Source organism: Abramis brama (genome assembly GCF_963993115.1).
Source record: "Abramis brama genome assembly, chromosome: 2".
NCBI classification, from domain to species: Eukaryota; Metazoa; Chordata; class Actinopteri; order Cypriniformes; family Leuciscidae; genus Abramis; species Abramis brama.
Genome location: NC_139964.1, coordinates 60,738,116 through 60,756,387, shown reverse-complemented (window position 1 = coordinate 60,756,387; position 18,272 = coordinate 60,738,116). Strand labels below are relative to the sequence as shown.

At 38.7% G+C, this 18,272-nt stretch overlaps 2 protein-coding genes across 2 annotated transcripts; one reads left to right on the top strand and one right to left on the bottom strand.

Annotated features, from left to right (window-relative positions):
• The first annotated feature begins 455 nt into the window (after positions 1-455).
• On the top strand, positions 456-5,536 carry smcr8b (Smith-Magenis syndrome chromosome region, candidate 8b). Its single transcript, XM_084104997.1, has 2 exons — positions 456-3,958; positions 4,862-5,536. Exons 1-2 carry the CDS (start codon positions 1,380-1,382, stop codon positions 5,277-5,279), a joined length of 2,997 nt encoding a protein of 998 aa, XP_083961123.1. The 5' UTR covers positions 456-1,379; the 3' UTR covers positions 5,280-5,536.
• LOC311076660 (uncharacterized protein) lies at positions 5,525-18,004 on the bottom strand. The gene is made up of 22 exons (XM_084105009.1): positions 17,821-18,004; positions 17,457-17,573; positions 17,200-17,318; positions 16,783-16,888; positions 16,601-16,694; positions 15,867-16,023; positions 15,583-15,769; positions 14,583-14,705; positions 14,438-14,491; positions 14,231-14,350; positions 13,838-13,996; positions 11,266-11,319; positions 11,117-11,159; positions 10,281-10,497; positions 10,033-10,112; positions 7,813-7,920; positions 7,646-7,726; positions 7,016-7,120; positions 6,796-6,920; positions 6,589-6,711; positions 6,249-6,297; positions 5,525-6,136 (listed from the first exon to the last, which is right to left on the bottom strand). Coding segments are annotated over exons 2-22 (2,169 nt in total). The 5' UTR covers positions 17,459-17,573; positions 17,821-18,004; the 3' UTR covers positions 5,525-6,073.
• Between the last annotated feature and the right edge of the window lie 268 nt (positions 18,005-18,272).

Genomic DNA, 18,272 nt, shown 5'->3' with positions numbered 1-18,272 from the left:
AATAAGTTGATGTTTCTGAAGGGAAAAAAGGTTAACTGTATTAATGATATTTGGATTATGGGACATTTTAGGAATCCTATTCCAATAATCCTTTTCTTTGGGCCACCCACTTTACATTTCATTGAATGACCCAGAGAAAAGAGGATTTTTAAAGTCGATATAAGATAAAGTGTTATTTTTGAAATGTTCTCATTCTAAAAAGTTTTTATTATTATTATTATTTTTTTTTAAAGATATAAAAGAATTGCCTGGTAAAATAAAGTTTGTTTTCTAAAATAAATTAACTGGATTTTCTTTGATTGTCATTGCCTATCAATTAATTAGAGTTCGTAATATTTTGAAATATGTATTCCATCTCTCAACACTGCAAATAAACGCACGAGCACGTCTTATTTTTCCAGTTATTTTGAGGAATTGGTTCTGAGGCGGAAACAAGTTTGAGCCCCCCCTAACCAGAGGTGTCACATGGCTAACTATGGCAAAGGCTGCTTCAGTTACTGCTCTCCGGGAAGCGCTTTAATGTTTGTTTACTTCTGAACAACGACTTAAACGAACTTCTAAAAATTAGCCAACAACTATTCTCGTGAATTGCTGTACTCACGCTGCCGTCAGCGAACGGATTTATACGTATTTTAACCTGAACTGACCTGTCAGTTTTCATGACATTGCGTTTATGTCATGGTTTGTATTTTGTATCAGGCATGTAATTTTTAAATCGGCGAGAACTGGATAATTTCATGCTTGTTGTGGTTTTTAAGTAGTTATTATTCTCGGGTCTGGCGACAAATCAGTTTGCTAAAGATATACGTAGTAAAACTAGACCTCCCGGAGTGGATGGACAGCACTGAAGATGCCGGTTTCAGGGGTGTAAAGTATGTGAGTGACAAGTTTAATTATTTTAGTATTATTGTATTGTACTTTAGTACTATTAAAACTTAATACTTATACTTTTAATGACATTTCCGCAAAAGAAATCTAATGTTTTATTAATTAAAATTTTAGACCTTCAGTGTACAACGAAGTACATACTTAAGTTATAATAGCTTAAACAAGTTTTTAATGTTTTTTTCCAGTAAAGTAGCAAGCCTGTCAAAGTGAAAAATGGGGAATGTATGTATGTTGAATGTAAATACGGTAGATGATCAGTCTATAAACGACTATATCTACATTTACTGTAAAACTACTATAAAATCAGGTCTTGCTGAATGTAAAGTTTAACTAGCAGGTATCAGTATTTAAGATGTAATAGCCTTACTAAAGAAAAGACAATCACAACTAATTTTGTGACACATTTTGACAGTCCTCATATTTTAATTTAAGTATAATTTCACAATATTTTTTACACCCCTGTCCGGTTTGTTTAAAAAAAAAATTCCACCATGATTGGTTCTCCAGACTTGGTGGCTTTTACTAAAGAAACAGATTTCAGTGAAATAGACCCATCAGCTCTTCCAGAGGAACTGTCTGTGCCCATGTATCCCTACACTGGGGATATCACCCCGTGGTCCAGGATATCTGGTGCTAATTTTAAGAAGGACTTTATTCTTTTATCAGAGTTTTCGGAGCAAGTTGGGCCCCAACCTTTGCTTACTGTTCCTCCTGAAACCAAAGCTTGTGGGACGTTTGATTTGAACCACTTCTCCCTTCGGATTATGTCAGTGGACTATCAGTCCTCTCTCGCCAGCTCGGCAGGTTGTGGCTCTTTGAAACTGAACTTTGTTGAAGACTCAAAGGTAGTTTTAGGGGATTCTCGAGAAGGAGCATTTGCATATGTGCACCACCTTACGCTCTATGACCTGGAGGCTCGAGGGTTTGTGCGACCACTTTGCTTTGCCTATGTGTCGTCTGATGAGAATAAAATCATACAACAATTCCAGCAGCTTTCCACAGAGTTCTCCAAAGTCTCTGAATGTCTGAAAACGGGGAACAGGAAGAACTTTGCGAATGAACTGGAGGTAAAACTAAGAGATCTGAAGTATACAAGAGTCATGTTACTTAGAGAGATAGAAAGAGAGTTCAATAATGCATCTGTGAAGTGCACCACTGAAAGGGAACGGATGTTGAATGGTATGCCTACATTAGATAGAAATACAGATGTGAAACTGAAAGAGTGTGAAACTGAAAAGAAATTACAAGAGAAAGATGGATGTGGGATTTCAAGAAAGGCGGAAGTAGAGTGTGAAAATGAGAATAGGTCATGTATTACACACGAGAAAGATAAACGGTTTGGAGATCGAAGGAACAAGCAGGATCAAGGATCTTGCCCAATTCCATTGGCTAACAAAGAACAGGAGTTGGCCACTGTAGAAAAATCGATTCAGGATTATAAAAGCCTTTTAAAACAGGTCACTTGCTACCCAACCAGGAAGCTTAGAAACTCTGAGTACTCCCCTTACGAACCAGATGACCTCCCTCATTCTCTGGAACTTGACTTGGATGATTTAAGGCATGATCAACTTGCTGAGCCAATGCTAGAATCCAATGTTTTTCCTTACACAAACACACCCTCGCATTCTCTGCAGCTGATTAACTCCACTTCATCTTGCCGATTTGACAAGCGTCTGAAAACTCTCGAGGAACTGTGTGACGAATACTTCCACCAACAGGCTCTACAGCAACTGGACTCCATAGAGAGGACATTCAGAGGAGATATTTGCCATCTCTACACACAACTCCTCTGCCGTAATCTTCTCCGCAACCTTAAATCTACCAATTTCTTATTTGAGGATCCATGTGACTTGGAAGAGGGTGCTGGATTACAGACTGAAATAGCTGGTCAACATTCAGTGCGACAACCGTCCTTTCTTCCTGCACCCTCCGTTCTAAGTGAACCTGTCAGTCTTGAGTCATATGCCTCCTGTGTTGAAATGGTGCCAATCAAACTAGAGTTGGCTGGATCTAGCCAATCTCCAGTTGTACCCAGCTCTGTAAATACCCCTTCCGAGCATAACCTACCCTTGACATCCGAAACCGCCCCAGTAGAGGCTGAGCTGGAAAATGAGGGAATAGTTACTGCTCTGGACTGTCAAGAAAATGTGGAATATGTTTCAGCTTTGATGAAGACCAGTATTAGTAGTGGAGACAGTATCGAGGTCTTAGGGACGGAGAAGTCCTTCAGATCCCAAGGTTCAAATTTACCAATGGATACAGCACTGCAAAGTCCACCACCTTTGTCCACTACAGCTGCACTGGAGGGTCTAAGGCAAGGGAGGGTACCTACCAGACGGACTTGCAGCGAAGACAGCATTGAGGTGCTTAGCACGACAGAATCCATCCTACAAGAAGAATTGCGTGCCTTATACCCTTGTGCAATTGATGAGGAAAGCCCAGAGCAAGAGAATGATGAGAAAGACAGGTGTCAAAAACAAGACAACAAAAATGTTGAATGTGTTTTCGGGATGGGAAATGTTCCTGGAGATCATGGAGGTGCCTGTTTGGAGTCGTTGCAATGTTTTTATCCTGCTGTCACCCTGACTCCACCTGACTGTCCTATTACTTTATCCCTGGGTGGGTCAAGCTTCCAAGATGCTTGTCATGCAACAGAATCGATCCCTCTCTCGTTGCCAGATGAGCCCTGTCGGACAGTACCTGATGATTTGTCAGACTGCTTCAGCTATCGGAGCACCACTGCCTCCACAACCTCCGAATGCCCTTTCTCAGCTTGTCTTCCCAGGGGGAAAAAAGAAGGTGGGACCAGACGAAGGCGTGGCAGAGTAGGGCGAGCAGCATTGCAGTTCTTGCGACAGTTTCCCTTTGCAGTGCATGCAGTGTATAGCCTTCTGAGTGGCCGAACATTGGTGGTACTAGGCAGCGAGGAGGCTGCAGTGAGACGACTAGTTACAGCACTGTCCGTGTACGTGCCACATCCGAGTAGATACAGAGACAGCATTCAACCTTGGACTTCAACGCCGCTACAACTTACTGACCTGCTCAACTGGAAACTCATCGGCTTTAATAGGTAACATTTACTAAGCATCATAATCTTGTTTGAATGCCTGTTTTTAACTCAAATATCTTAATTAGCTAGTTCTGACATATTTATTGGGGGTAAACAGGAAGGTATCCAGTTAAGTCTGACATCACACCTTCACAGAGTTCTGAGTCCAAAGGCTCCTGGTACAAAAAGCAACAAACACTCAAAACGGACGGCTGTAGTATTATACTTACAAATCATGATCATAACCTTTACTGCCATACTAAAAATCTTACGTGGCTAGTGATTCATCTTTTCTGAATATTGAGTCTGGGTCATTGTAAGCCTGGAGACTGATGTAAATCATTAGCTTTGAAAAACTTACCTAAGAAGTGTGCAATAAAATAAGTGCTCATAAATGGCTGTGAGAGAGTATTCCCATTTGAAACAGAGTAGAGGCTTGGACCCAGAAATAGTATTATAGGAAGATCAATACATTCATGACTTGACAATACAGATCTCCAAGAGCAGGGTTGCATGCCACTGATATACTGCATAAACATTCATTGCTTTGTTGATGAGCTTAAATGATACAGTAACTATTAAAGGGGCATTTTACTTGGGATGCATAAAAACAAGAATCTAGTTACCCTTTCAGCAATGACATTAGGATAAACACCGTTAGCTAAGTTGAAGTTCTAAGTTAACCTCTTTTAATATTCATGCATGTACAGCACATCTACATCATAACAAAGATCCATATCATGAATTTACTATAATTATTGACTACTGCTTCTTACTCATTCTAAGTGGCAAGCAAGCTATTGATGCGATAGGTGTAGGAGTCTAGATTAGAACCAGTTTTCCAGGAAGTACAAGCAGAGGAAGGAAATTTCTTCCTCTTGACAATATTCACCTTGACAATATTTTTGTTTTTTACTTACTCAGGATGTGCTGTTTTACTCACACAACTTTGCCTCACTGCCTGGGCCATTATAGCCGATACATCAGTGTTCTAGATGTGGATCTAAAGACACTGCGCTGCCCAACCTACAGTGGTACTCTAATCAACCTGCTGGTGGATCCAAGGAGCAACTTTAAACGTGGAAACACCTACTTCATGTTTGCTCAAAGTGTGCAAAGCAAGCTTGTCACCAGAGCGTTCCTTTTAACATTTTTACATGGTCGCCTTACACCCAGAAGGGCAAGGGAAAGTACATGGACAAAATGTTTTCTTTCTGAATTTCACAAGGATGATAAGAAAATCCTCAACTATTTATCTGAGCTCATTAAACTAAACTTCATGGAGATTCCACCCAATGTCCTCCGATTCAGCTACACCACAACCTCCATTTTCAAACACTGAAACACTATCTAGTCAACGATTTGTGCACTGTACAGTAGTTATACTTGGCTTAGATTGCACATCTAGTTGTTTTTGCCCATCTGTAACAGTATAGTCTTTACATTTTCTGCATGCTTTGAAATCTTGTTTACAAAGGCAGTTGAATAGAATATTTACAGTAATATTTTGCAAAGATCCCTAAGAACTGTCATAGTTCACAACCTTAAATGATCTGTAACAAAGCAATATTAAACAGCTTTTCAGTGTTGCATTTTAAACTGTCATTTATTTGCATTACTGCTGATGTTCAAAGAATTGTATATTGTTCTGTTTCTGAATATAATTGTGATTTACATGCTCCAGCTATTAATCACAGTACTGTAATGTTACAAAATACTGGTCATTTCCCAAAAAAAAGAAAAAAACTTAGCAATGAAAAAATGTAGAACTACCGCTTATAACCTTTGAAAACATTAGAGGCACTTTTTCTGTACATTAAAACTGTACAGTTTGTCCATTTTGTCGAAAAGTCAAATGTTAATATATACATAATAAAGAGTTCTTCATTTTTACAGTTTTAAAATTCTGAATAACTGAACTGACTGAAAAATGTGCTATTAACAAGATCCGTTATATTAGAAGTGAGTCTCACAGCGAAGTCAAGAAATGCGTCTCACACTTTGCCAAACAAAAACATTGTGATAAAACATTTCCCCAGCAGATAATAAAGGATAAATGAAACATTGATCTCATCCAAACTTATTGCATGGAATGAAATGCAGTGCATGTTCATTTGTTCAAGATGTTGGTCAGGCTTATTGTCCTTGGCGTTGGATTTGTTGCAGGATTTTACGCTTTTCTGTAGTAAGTCTGGCCACCTGCAAGAGAGAGAAGAGCAGCTCACCTTAAAAACACTTGGGTTATTGAGATCTAATTATATCTTTGTAAATTTTTTGTTATACCAAAGTCTTAAATGGAAAAGATTCTTACATTGCTTTCAAGTTGCAGTCTCAAACTTAATTGCCAAGGGCAGTACAATCTGAAATCAAATTGTTGACTAATTAAACCTCATATTATATGTATTTAATATGAACAAAATTATCCAATTTCTTTATAGTGGAATTCATTTATTCCCGATCTTCCTTTTTACATCCCTTTGGATAAGGTGTATTAGGAATATCCAAAATGTCCAACGCAATTCCAATATTCAATTAGAGATAACCTCTTTTAATATTCATGCATGTACAGCACATTTACAACATAAACATCCTTCAGTGCTGAAATATGACATATCATGAATTTACTATAGTGATTGACTGCTGCCTCTTACTCGTTCCAAGTGGCAAGCAAGCTATTGATGGGATAGGTGTAGGAGTCTAGAACCACACTGTTTTCCACGAAGTACAAGCAGAGGAAGGATGCAACTAGGGAATGTTCAGTTTCACTCCATGTTCTGAAACAGATATAGAGCATGTACATGCTTATCATAGATGTTTTTGTGCAGTTTTGGTGAATGTGTGTGAGCACACAGACTTACCCCTGTATGAGCTGGTACTGCTCCTCATGAGACAGTTCCTGCAGAAGACAGCACAGGATGTAGTGCAGCACATCCGGCCTCCCCAGCAGACTGTTAAAGAACCAACGGAGCGCCCAGTGGTTGAACTGAAGAGGCAAATAGCACATACACACAATTACACATGAATCTACACAAAATCAAAAAATAGTAAATTTAACTAATAACTACAGAAAATAAGCACCCTGAAGGAAATGATGACGTCGAGGATGGGGCTGAGCTGGGAGTGGAAAATGCGCAGCACCAAAGCCTGAGTTGCTAACAGCAGTCTAGCCTGGTCAGGATAACCCTAATGGGGGAAAAAATAAATAAAACATAGCACCAATAAGACAAAACAATGTATAATATATAACTGGTTTGATCTGCCCCATTTGGCATTTAAAGAGTATTATTTATTTATCATCATTTTATTTAAGATATGCCAGGCATATTTAGAGAATTTCTTTTTTTTTCTTTTTTCTTTTTTTTCCTTTAAATCCTCGCTTATCGGGCTTATGCTACTCAGAACAATGCCTGAACTTCGTATTGAGCACTTCTTGCGTTGTTTCTTGCCTCTTCACGATGACTCGCTTAATTTAGTCCTAATTTGTAAGTCACTTTGGACAAAAGCGTCTGCTAAATGACTAAATGTAAATGTTATTTTGTGCTTCTCATTTACTATCATTATATACACATAAATATACTGGCATTATATTGGGCATCAGACACACTGCTTTATAGATAATGTAATTTGCCACATAAATGTCAGTCACGAATAATCCAAGGTTTACACACAAAAAAAAAAAACTGCACAGAACTAATTAATTAAACTCACATTCTCAAAGGTTTTGGGGATCTGTATACGGGAAGTCTGTGTCAGCTCCTTGAGAATTGCATTGGCAGAGTCTTTGGTCACCTGAACAGAAAAACATAACTATCTGTCTCCAAAACATCTCAGTATGTTCTCCATCCTGACAGACACAAGATAAACACTCTTCTCACCGCTTGAAAGGTGACGTCAGGCTCGGCATAGAATGCACCGACGACAAGACCATCTGGAGTAATAAAACTGGAACTGACAACGCCAAGCAGATACACCCAGGTTTCTGACTACAAACAAAGAGACATTCGTCATAAACACAACAGATCTGAAAAGTACACACTGACAGACTTCACAACACATATGAAGAGTTAATATGAATGAAATCACAATGTGTTTTGATGTTTTTATGATAGGTGGCATTTGATGCTGAACTGTTTGCCACACATTCAGTATGCAACAGCTAAATAATGCCTTTAACACGGACAGAATGTTAATAAATAATGCAAAATATAGTTTGGTGACAAGTGATAAATATACTGCATTGTTCCAAATATAAGACAATGTTTTTTTCTTGGAAATACATCTGAAAAAAAAATGGTGTCGTCTTAAATTTGCGTTCTAAACATTTACATGTTAATAATACACCCGCAACAATGGGGAGTGCCAAATATGTGTAAAATGAATGTTTCCCCCTGGGGACTGATAAATGCAGAGGAGTCAAACAACTCTCATAAAGCACCCAAGAAATATGGTGAGTCCGAGTGTAATGTTAGTAGATGGCGAGCCCAAAAAGAGTTAAGTTAAGACTAAGGCTCAATCCCAATTCACCCCTTGCCCCTACCCCTTGCCCCTACCCCTTGCCCCTACCCCTTGCCCCTACCCCTTGCCCCTACCCCTTGCCCCTACCCCTTGCCCCTACCCCTTGCCCCTACCCCTTGCCCCTACCCCTTGCCCCTACCCCCTCTGTTTTGCACGTTCCCGTGAAGGGGTAGGGTTGTCTCGATTCTCTTTTGGTTGGAGGGGTAGGGGGAAGGGCCAGATAGCCCTTGAAACGAAGATTTTTCGGGACCACACTTCAAACGAAGGGGTATGAGAAATGTACCTGCATACACCCCGGCTACAGAGGCAACATGACTGCCAATAATCATTTTCATCATGTCACATTCAATCTTGTGTTCATATTTACGGTCATGTTCTTCAAAGAAACGTTTGCAAAAAAAAATTCGCTGAAGTTCATTAACGATAGTCCCGCAACATATTTTCATGTCTGATAACTGGTGAATGTAATTGCGGCAGGGAATTGGCTTATCTTTTACCGTACGTCTGCTATGAACGCATTGTTTTCTTGTGGTTATATGTGATCACAATATAAACGAACAGTGCTTACACAGTTTTGTGCTTTTTGCAACATGATCAACCAGTCTTGTATGTTCTTTATCAAACAGGGACACCTGAGGAAACCCGGAGGCTCATTCGTTTTTGCGCTGACAACGAGCAACGTTTCCTTAAGTCCAAAAATACTTAGGTGTCGAAGATATCGTCATCTCCATTGTTTTCTGTTTCTGGGGGGGGGGCTTCTTATATTCGGAACAATACGGTAGATTTACAAATGGCAGTGCCTGCTCTTACATTAAAAAAATAAGGTGGATTAAAGCTTGGTTCACACGGGACGATTTTAAAATTGTCGGCCGATTTTCCAAACCTGACTGACCCCACACACGGGGATAAAAAAATCACGGGTCTAACAGTTTTGGTCGTACAGTGTGTGGTGCGCAGCCACACGGCAAAATCAACACATCTCACACGAACCGATTTGACTCCCGACGATCATTCCCAGGTCAGACGGGAAATCTCGCAAAATCCCTCGAGATCAAACGTGACTTCAGAGTAAACAATCATGGCGGACGAAGAGGATGCAGTGGCGATAGTTTGTTTTTAACCGAAAAAAAAAACGTTATCAAAAGAAAAGGCGATGATCTCCGATGTCCACCGGACTTTCTGGTGCGCCATGCCACCGGCTGTTTTGATTTTGTTTCCCGGTGCTTCCTCGCTGCCTCGTCACCTCGCTTTCTGATTGGCTACACGCCACAGTCCACAGGCTGCGTGCTCGTTTGTCCCCGGGGGACACCACACACGAGAAGAAATCGGGCCAAATAAATCCAACATGTTGGATATCCCTGATTTGAGATCGGAGCGGTCCCGACGTCCTTCCGAGCAGACGAGAGCAGTCTTAACACACCACACACGGCAGGAATATCTGATCAGATTATTTTACGATAATCTGAGCATCCTTAAGATTGTCGTAAGGGGTGAATCGGGGCTAAAATCGGCCTAATTATCCTGCCGTGTGAACCAGGCTTAAGTTATATAAAATAAACATTATATAATATTTTACCTACATTTGCAAAAACAGCAGCGTTGCAGTCCAGAACCCTCAGTGCAAACTTCAACACCTCCATCATCTTGAATGTATTTAAACCTTTATTGAAGGAACAGGGTTGGTATTCAGTATAAACATTCATAGTTTGTTGATGAGCTTAAATAATACAGAATCTGTTAAAGGGAAGATACATACAAATGCAGGAAAACAAGAGCCTGACTAACCTTTCAGATGATGTCATTTAGATAAAGACTGTCAATTCTCTACCTTCAATGGGTGTCCAGTTGGTGCTCAGTAAAGGATCAGGTATGATCATATGGCCATTTCCTGGATCAAATTCTTGTTGTGCTATATCAGGGACTAGGCCTGATGTAAAAATTCTGAGGTAAGCTCTGAACTGTGGAGGTGTGAGTCGGGAGGCGGGGCAAGCGGCACCGAGCATTGGCGATAACATTGTGTGGACCGCACCACTGTAGTCGGCAACCTAAACACACACACACACACATAACAGAAATGCAGTTAAAGGAATAGTTCACCTCAAAATGAGAATTCTGTCATCATTTACCCTCAAGTTGTTTCAAAACTGTATGAATTTCTTTCTTCTGCTGAACACAAAGGAAGATAGTTTGAAGAATGTTGGTAACCAGACAGTTGATGGACCCCATTGACTACCATAGTAGGGAAAAAAAATACTATAGTAGTCAATGGGGTCCATCAACTGTCTGGTTTCCAACATTCTTCAAACTATCTTCCTTTGTGTTCAGCAGAAGAAAGAAATTCATACAGGTTTGAAACAACTTGAGGGTGAGTACATGACAGAATTCTCATTTTGAAGTGAACCATTCCTTTAAGACAGGGCATTTACATTGTCACGATCATTTACCTTTACCAAATTTTATTTTTAAGATCAATTATATTTTATGAAGGGTGTCCTTCATAGTTACAGGGGTGTGCAGATCATCATACTGGCCACAAATCCTCTGCATCAAAAAGTTAGAAGACTCCCGAGAGTCCTGACTTAAATTTCTAAAATTAGTGTATAAAACTGAAGTATATTAAATAAGGTAGAAAGCACTGATGGAAAAGGCTTTATTCCGATGTACCTTGCACAGGTAGAGGGGAACCAAGTCTCTCATTCTCAGCAGCCTAAATACCAGACAGAGACAGACAAACAATGAAAGATTGTACCATAAATTGTAATAATATTCTGCTTATATGACAACAATGTTTATGATATGCAGCTGGCACTCACGTGGGATTATTGGTACTTCTGACAACTTTCAGATAGCGAGCCAGCTCACGGTACCTAACGTGTTAAAAAAAGGGTAGATTATTATTATTATTATTTTATTAAGGTTAGCGAGGTCCAAAGCAATAACACTTAACACAAACTCAAATAATAATCATTGGCTCTACACAGAAACTACAAACTTTTTGCCCAACATTTTCTGTGCTGTTTACAAGGAAAAATCCACAGAATGAATTTAAAAAGGCGTTATTATGCCCTTTTATAAAGTCTTGATTTTGTTTTTGGGGTCTACTAAAATAGGTTTTCATGCTTTAATGTTAAAAAAACTAATTTTTCCCACATTGCTGCAGCATCTCTCTTTCCCAGACTGTCAGTAAAGCTCTGATTAGTTCCTGTCTCCATGAAGCCCCTCCTTCCGAAAAGCAAAAAGTGCTGGACTGGACCAGTGTGTTGTGATTGGTCAACTGCTTTGAGCGTGTTTCAGAAACGTCACAGCCCTTACCACCAGTTTCAACACACTAATAACACAACTCAACCAGGCCTTGCCCCCTTTTTTGCGTATATGCCTAAATGAGGAATATTGTGACGTGTTTGTTCCCAGAAGAAAACTCAAGACTACAATTGAGGAGTTTCAAGGTAATTCAGAATCAGTGCGCACTGATATAGAGAATAACTCCCTTTGAAGTGAACGCTGTGCTTTGTAACATTGCAGACCTTTTTCATGCTCAAACAGCAACATTAAATACAAAGAAAGTTGAAAATGTAAGAAAGCATAATAGGTCCTCTTTAAAAAGGACAAAATGTGCTAAACACAGTGCTACACTATTACTGATCATTGTAGTGTTGTCACGATACCAAAATTATTGTTTCGATACCGATACCAAGTCAAGTATTGCGATTTCGATACTTTTTCGATACTTTTCCTGAAAAGGGAGAAACACTCAAATATCATTGCTGTGCTTTATTTTAAAACCGGGACAACATTCTAATCATATAACACACTAATAAATGAACATATGAACAGCAGATATATTAAAGATTTGAACAAAATATGAAATATCAAAATATAAAAAATATATTAGAGCAGGGGTGCCCAATCCTGCTCCTGGCGATCGACTGTCCTGCACAGTTCATCTCCAACCCTAATCAAACACACCTGCCTTTAATTTTCAAGTGATCCTGACGTGCTCTGAAGACCTTAATTGGTTGCTTCAGGTGTGTTTGATTAGGGTTGGAGATGAACTGTGCAGGACAGTCGATCGCCAGGAGCAGGATTGGGCACCCCTGTATTAGAGCAATGACATTCAAGGTAAATTTTTTTATAAATTTAGCAGCATTATCTCATTTATCATAAGAAACATAAGAGCTTTATCTTGATTCTGAACTTTGAATAAAAATATGAACAGCGATTATATTAAACAATGTTTATTGTATAAAATATTGGTAACATATGATAAGCCTCATTGGTGATATATTTGGCATGTGGGGAGAGAGTTGTGGAAGGCCTATACTTCATGTTAAACAAATATATAGCAGCAAAGACAACGTCGGCAGTGTTGACGGCAAAATAGGCTACAGAATAATTCGTTCTGTATTGAGAGGTGCAATATTTGAAAATCGATAATATTTTTTTTAATTACATTTATATTGTATTTATGTCAAAACTTTCAAACATCAAAATGTCATTTATTAATATGTATTCGTGTCAAAATGACATAGAAACATCTTTTCCTATTCTATTTTGCCTGGAAACGCTTCCAACACCGCGTGCGTGTCGCGTGAAAAATAGGCGTCGGTTCTATTTCTAGCATGCACGCGTTTTCCGCGCGTCTCGAGCTGCGCCCAGACGCGTGTGTCACGCAGGCAGTTAACATGGGAGCCGAAATGAAAACGGACACGACACGCAGCCAGTGTGTCGCCGGCCTTACAAATCTGGAACGCGGTCATTCTTAGAAGTATCGATACTAATAAATTAAGGAATCGTGACGTTTTAGATTTCCGATTTACTTTTGAAGTATCGGTGCACCATGCAACAGAGCAAGGTAGGCAACGTAGGCCTACTTCCATATGTCACTCCTCGCGTCATCTTTTTCTACGAGTCGTGGACCACTTGTGCTCGCACATGCAGCCATCTTGCTGTAGTGTTTTGTCACATGACACTGACAGCGACAGGTTCTTTGCTGCGTGCGTCAGGAAAAAAACACAGACGTCCATAGGGAGGCGTTTTTTTTTTTTTTTTAAGTATCGATACTGATAAATTTAGGTATCGTGACGTTTTTAATTTCCGAGTATCGCGATACTTTTGAAGTATCGGTACACCGTGCAACACTAGATCATTGTTAAATATTTTGTTTCATTTATATTATGTTTCAGAGTAGTGAAAAAATACAATTTTAGGTGAATCTACCTTTAAGTATGCATACAACTTTGTGAATGACAGAAATATGAATTCTTTCTGTGGAATTCTGCATGTGCGGATTTTGTGCAGGTTTACTGCATATATCATTGAAGTAAATTAAGAGGTTTCATAAGCAGTAAATAAAGCATAAAAAGTACAATAAGGAAGGGCCATTACTTGTTTTGTTGTTGAAGTTTACAGACTCTCGCTTGAATCACGCTCAGAGGTTCATACAAGACTTGAAGCTTTCGACCTTTGACCTGCCTCTCTCCAGTGATATTTTGACCTTTTATCACGCCAGAAAGCAAGGGGTCATCCCAAGGAAGCACACTCAGACTGCAACCAAAAAAAAGACAATTTAATCATTAAACAACAAAACAATGGCAGACCACAACTGAACAATTATTGTATTAACAAGTCAAATCTCAGAAACATTTTTTTAAAACTAGGAAACAACACAAGGGGAGCAAATGCTGACTGAAATTATCATCTTGGATGACATTTTCTTCAAGAAGCAAAAAGTGCATGGCTTTTCCAAGCCCAAATTACAGCACATGTATGTGTTGTTACCTTTTTGGCAATGTGGAGTTTGAAGGCAGAGGAAGCCTCTGGAAGAAATACTCAAGTTGCTTTATGAAAGTGCTGGAAAAATCGAAGTCAACTAAAAGCGTCCACACCTTCGTCATAAATCTGGAAGACAAATGTAGTTTATAAGAAAACTAGAAAATGCAAAAGGGACTTTCCAAGTAAACACACAAAAGTACATGTTAGCATTACCTCCACAGGAGCATTGACACGGTTTCAGATAGAGTGGTAGCAGCATGAATATTTCTGCAAGGGAGACATAACAAACCAAGATATGTAATTATACATTACATATCAAAACCAGGGTCAGAATATGCAATAGTGTATAGTATTTTACCCAGGAACAGTGTGAGTGACGAAAAGCTTGATACCGCCTAATAGCATCACAACAGAAGCCTTTGGATTCTCTTTCTTTGCTTCATTAAAAAACATTTTGATATGTTGACTCACAACAGTGTAACTGAAGAAAAAAAGAGAAAAGAAACAACTTTAGTATAGCATGGTGTTCGCTAAAGGCTGGAATACACTACATGACTTTTAAAATCTGAACAGATTTTAAAACACTAGGCATGATCATGCACTTGCCGACTTTGTAAATGGTTACAGTGGAAAAACTGGGCATCATAAACTACCAGACTTCGTACCGAATACAACAAACGCACACAACGTCTTGTTGCTTGGAGATGCATGACAGATGAAACACAAACATGGATCTGCAGATGACCACAGTAGTTGTAATAATGACTTAAGCACACAAAAGTTGATGCGGTCAGTTTGGACTTTAAAGATTACAACGGGAGTTAGAGGTGAGTGGCGCAGTCAGTTGTTTTATCTGTGCGTCCATGAGTCAAATATTGAGGCTCATTTGATGTTCTGTTACTAGTGCACATATTTGTGTTCTCAAATCGGCTCAAAATATCATGTTTTGATATCCTCCGACTGAATGAAATCATAGTCTGAAGCTAAAAATCAGAGTCTCTGCCCATCATACACTACGTGATTTTCTGTGAATTCTGTCAACTGCCCAAAACCTGCAGACTTTCAGCAACGATTATCGACTCTAGACTGCAAATTGGGGTAAAAGTCGTGTTGTGTATTCCAGCCTTAATGATCACTATTACTATTGGTCATGCTAAAAATCTAATGACTAATACTGCAAAAACAATCAATGTAATGTTAATTTCTTACCCAAAACACAATTCTTAAATTAATTTGCAGTTTATCAATTGCACCTACATTGCCTAAATTAACCAAATTGTGACTGATTTCCAATTTTATAAAGCAGATAGCAAAATGCAAAATTATACTAAAAATAATATAAAAGGAGGACCACTCACTCGTACTCCAGAATCTTAAAGTGATGTTTATGGCATCCTTTACATCCGAAGGCTTGACTCTGTGTTGTGTCGTTAATGTTGCGGTGACAAATGCACCGACAGCCTGGACGGTTCGAACTTTCAAACCCCAACAAGAAAGTTGCATACTTCATTGCCAAACTACCAGCAAATTCGTGCAGTGAAGCCTCTACCACAAACACACACACACACAATTGTAAGATTTAGGCTGGCACATGTCATAAAAGACAATAAATCTGCAGTTTAAATCGTGTGAGAGAACATACCTGCACGTCGTAGGTCTGAATCCATATCCAGCGGCTCAAAGGTGAAGTTCAGCTCGTGCAGATATCCCATCAGGCTCTTATCACGGAGGGACTTCCAGTAGACACTGTGCTTATGGCTATTACAGTGGCAAAAGCCAGGGATGGTCCAAAACTCACACTTTAAAACACAAGTAATAGCACTTTACCAATGCTTCACAAACACAAAAGTGGCCTTGTTTTTAGCCTGGTATAGTATAGAGGGAATAACACAAATCAGGCCTAGTATCCATCAACACACCATATGAAGAAACTGTCTTCATATATATATATATATATATATATATATATATATGAAGAAACTGTCTTCATATATATATATATATATATATATATATATATATATATATATTTATACACACACACACTAATATAACTAAATACAGCAAAAAATAGTATATTTTTTCATTTGTAAAACTAGTATAATGCATAGTAGTATTTGTTTTTTATGTTGATGTTAAATTCTAAAATAATAAATAATACTATCTGTCTGGACAGGATTAAAATAATGGGATTTATTTCATTTAACACAAAAATGTCACAAAAAAACATGATTTACTTTCTGTTAGCAAAATTGTACTCACTTTTGCCTCTTTTGATTTGGGGGACATTACACTCTGCCATTTATATGAGTAACTAACATAAGGCCTAGATAGATGAGACTGAGTCTGATTTAGGTTTGAACCTAGTGAACTCACCATGGAGGCCAGGTTGTCACAGATGTAGCAAAAACACTGATCACAGTATTGTGCATTATTCTGTAGAGGTCCTGAGACGTCGTGCTCTGCTCGACTAGAACAAGCAAACACACAGTGACACACAAACAATCACAGACAACACAAGTCCTTCACAGGACAGTGGCCTCGCTTATTTTACTGACCAGAAAGCCAGGGTGCAGTCGTATCTAGCATGTGGAAGCACTATTGCAGTTTGGGAGTATGTGATGGCCAAGTCCTCATCCAACTCCTCAATATGTTTGGAAATATCTGAGATCAACAGAAAACAAAGAGAAGCAGAGAGATGACAATGCTACTGAATGATTACCATAGTATATATGGCATACAAAGGTATATCAGAGGTACTGCAGTGCCATGGTATATCAAAAAAAAAAAAAAAAAATTATTTCCATGGTAATTTTGAAAACCCATGGCATTTACTACAGTCTGTGTCAAAGAAAACATGGTATCAACATGCTATAACGGTTTTTAGGGTGCATATGAATGGTCACAAATGGTATGGTAACTTTTGGTGTTGTATATGATTAAATGTGTGTAACGCAGACTAACGTTAACGTTACCTGCTTCGTTCCTCTCATTTTCAACAATCAGCACAGAGGAATCGTTGAGGGTCGTCAAGGCGTCACCTTCATCATCATCTTCATCGCTCAAAATGATTATAGGTATGTTGTGCTGCGTCCTACGTAACATGACAGACAATGAGAAGAAACGACCTCGAATACCACCCTAACTCAACTAACATTGCGTGTGTCTCGTATAAAAAGACTTTAACATTTACTTTGTTCGAGTTTTCTGTAACTTAGACATTTAAACTTACATATTTTGTCGAAATGAACCCTCGGATGAGCGCGTTCAAAGTTTGGCGCTTTTGCTGAATCACGTGACTCTGGCAAATCGGAAATGGTGTCAGTGTCGTGTCGTGTCCTGCCCTCCCCTATTCAATTTTAATTTTATTTTAATTTTAATTCCTTTTATACACAATATATTACAACATCATAAATACAACAATACACAATATGTACCAGTAGTGTTGACACTTAATATTTCTCTTTCTGTATACAGTATCAACAGTATCTTGTCATGTATTTACTAATGATTCTTCGCAAATGTCTAGCGTTAGAAAAACATTAATTCATTTAATGTTTAAGGAAAAATATAGACCTTTCCATACCACTACCTACTTCTGTTGTAGAAAGTCTTCTCTCTTTGCAAAAAATAAAAAATAAATCCCAAATATTCCAGATGCCAAAACCTTTTCTTGTTCCTTAACAAAAGCCAGATGATGCCAGCTCTATGTGACCTCCTCAGTCATAGCTCTCTTCTTTCATACAGTTTTCTGAATCTGTTCTCAACTTCTGACCAGTCATAGGGAACTTAGGTATTTTCCACTTTTTCTTTTTTTGGCCCATCCCATTCCTGCCCCATTCCAGCCAATCTTCTTGGTTTATTTTTAAAGCCGGCACACTGCCAACTAGACTTTTATTTAAAAATAAAAATAATAATAATTCAAAAGAGCATTTAAATTGTACCCCAGGGAGAGTGATGCAACATTTAAACCAAGAGAGCAGATGTGCTGGAAATTCCCCAATAATATTAAAGTCTGGCCACTCAGTGATAGAAATTTTTCTGACAT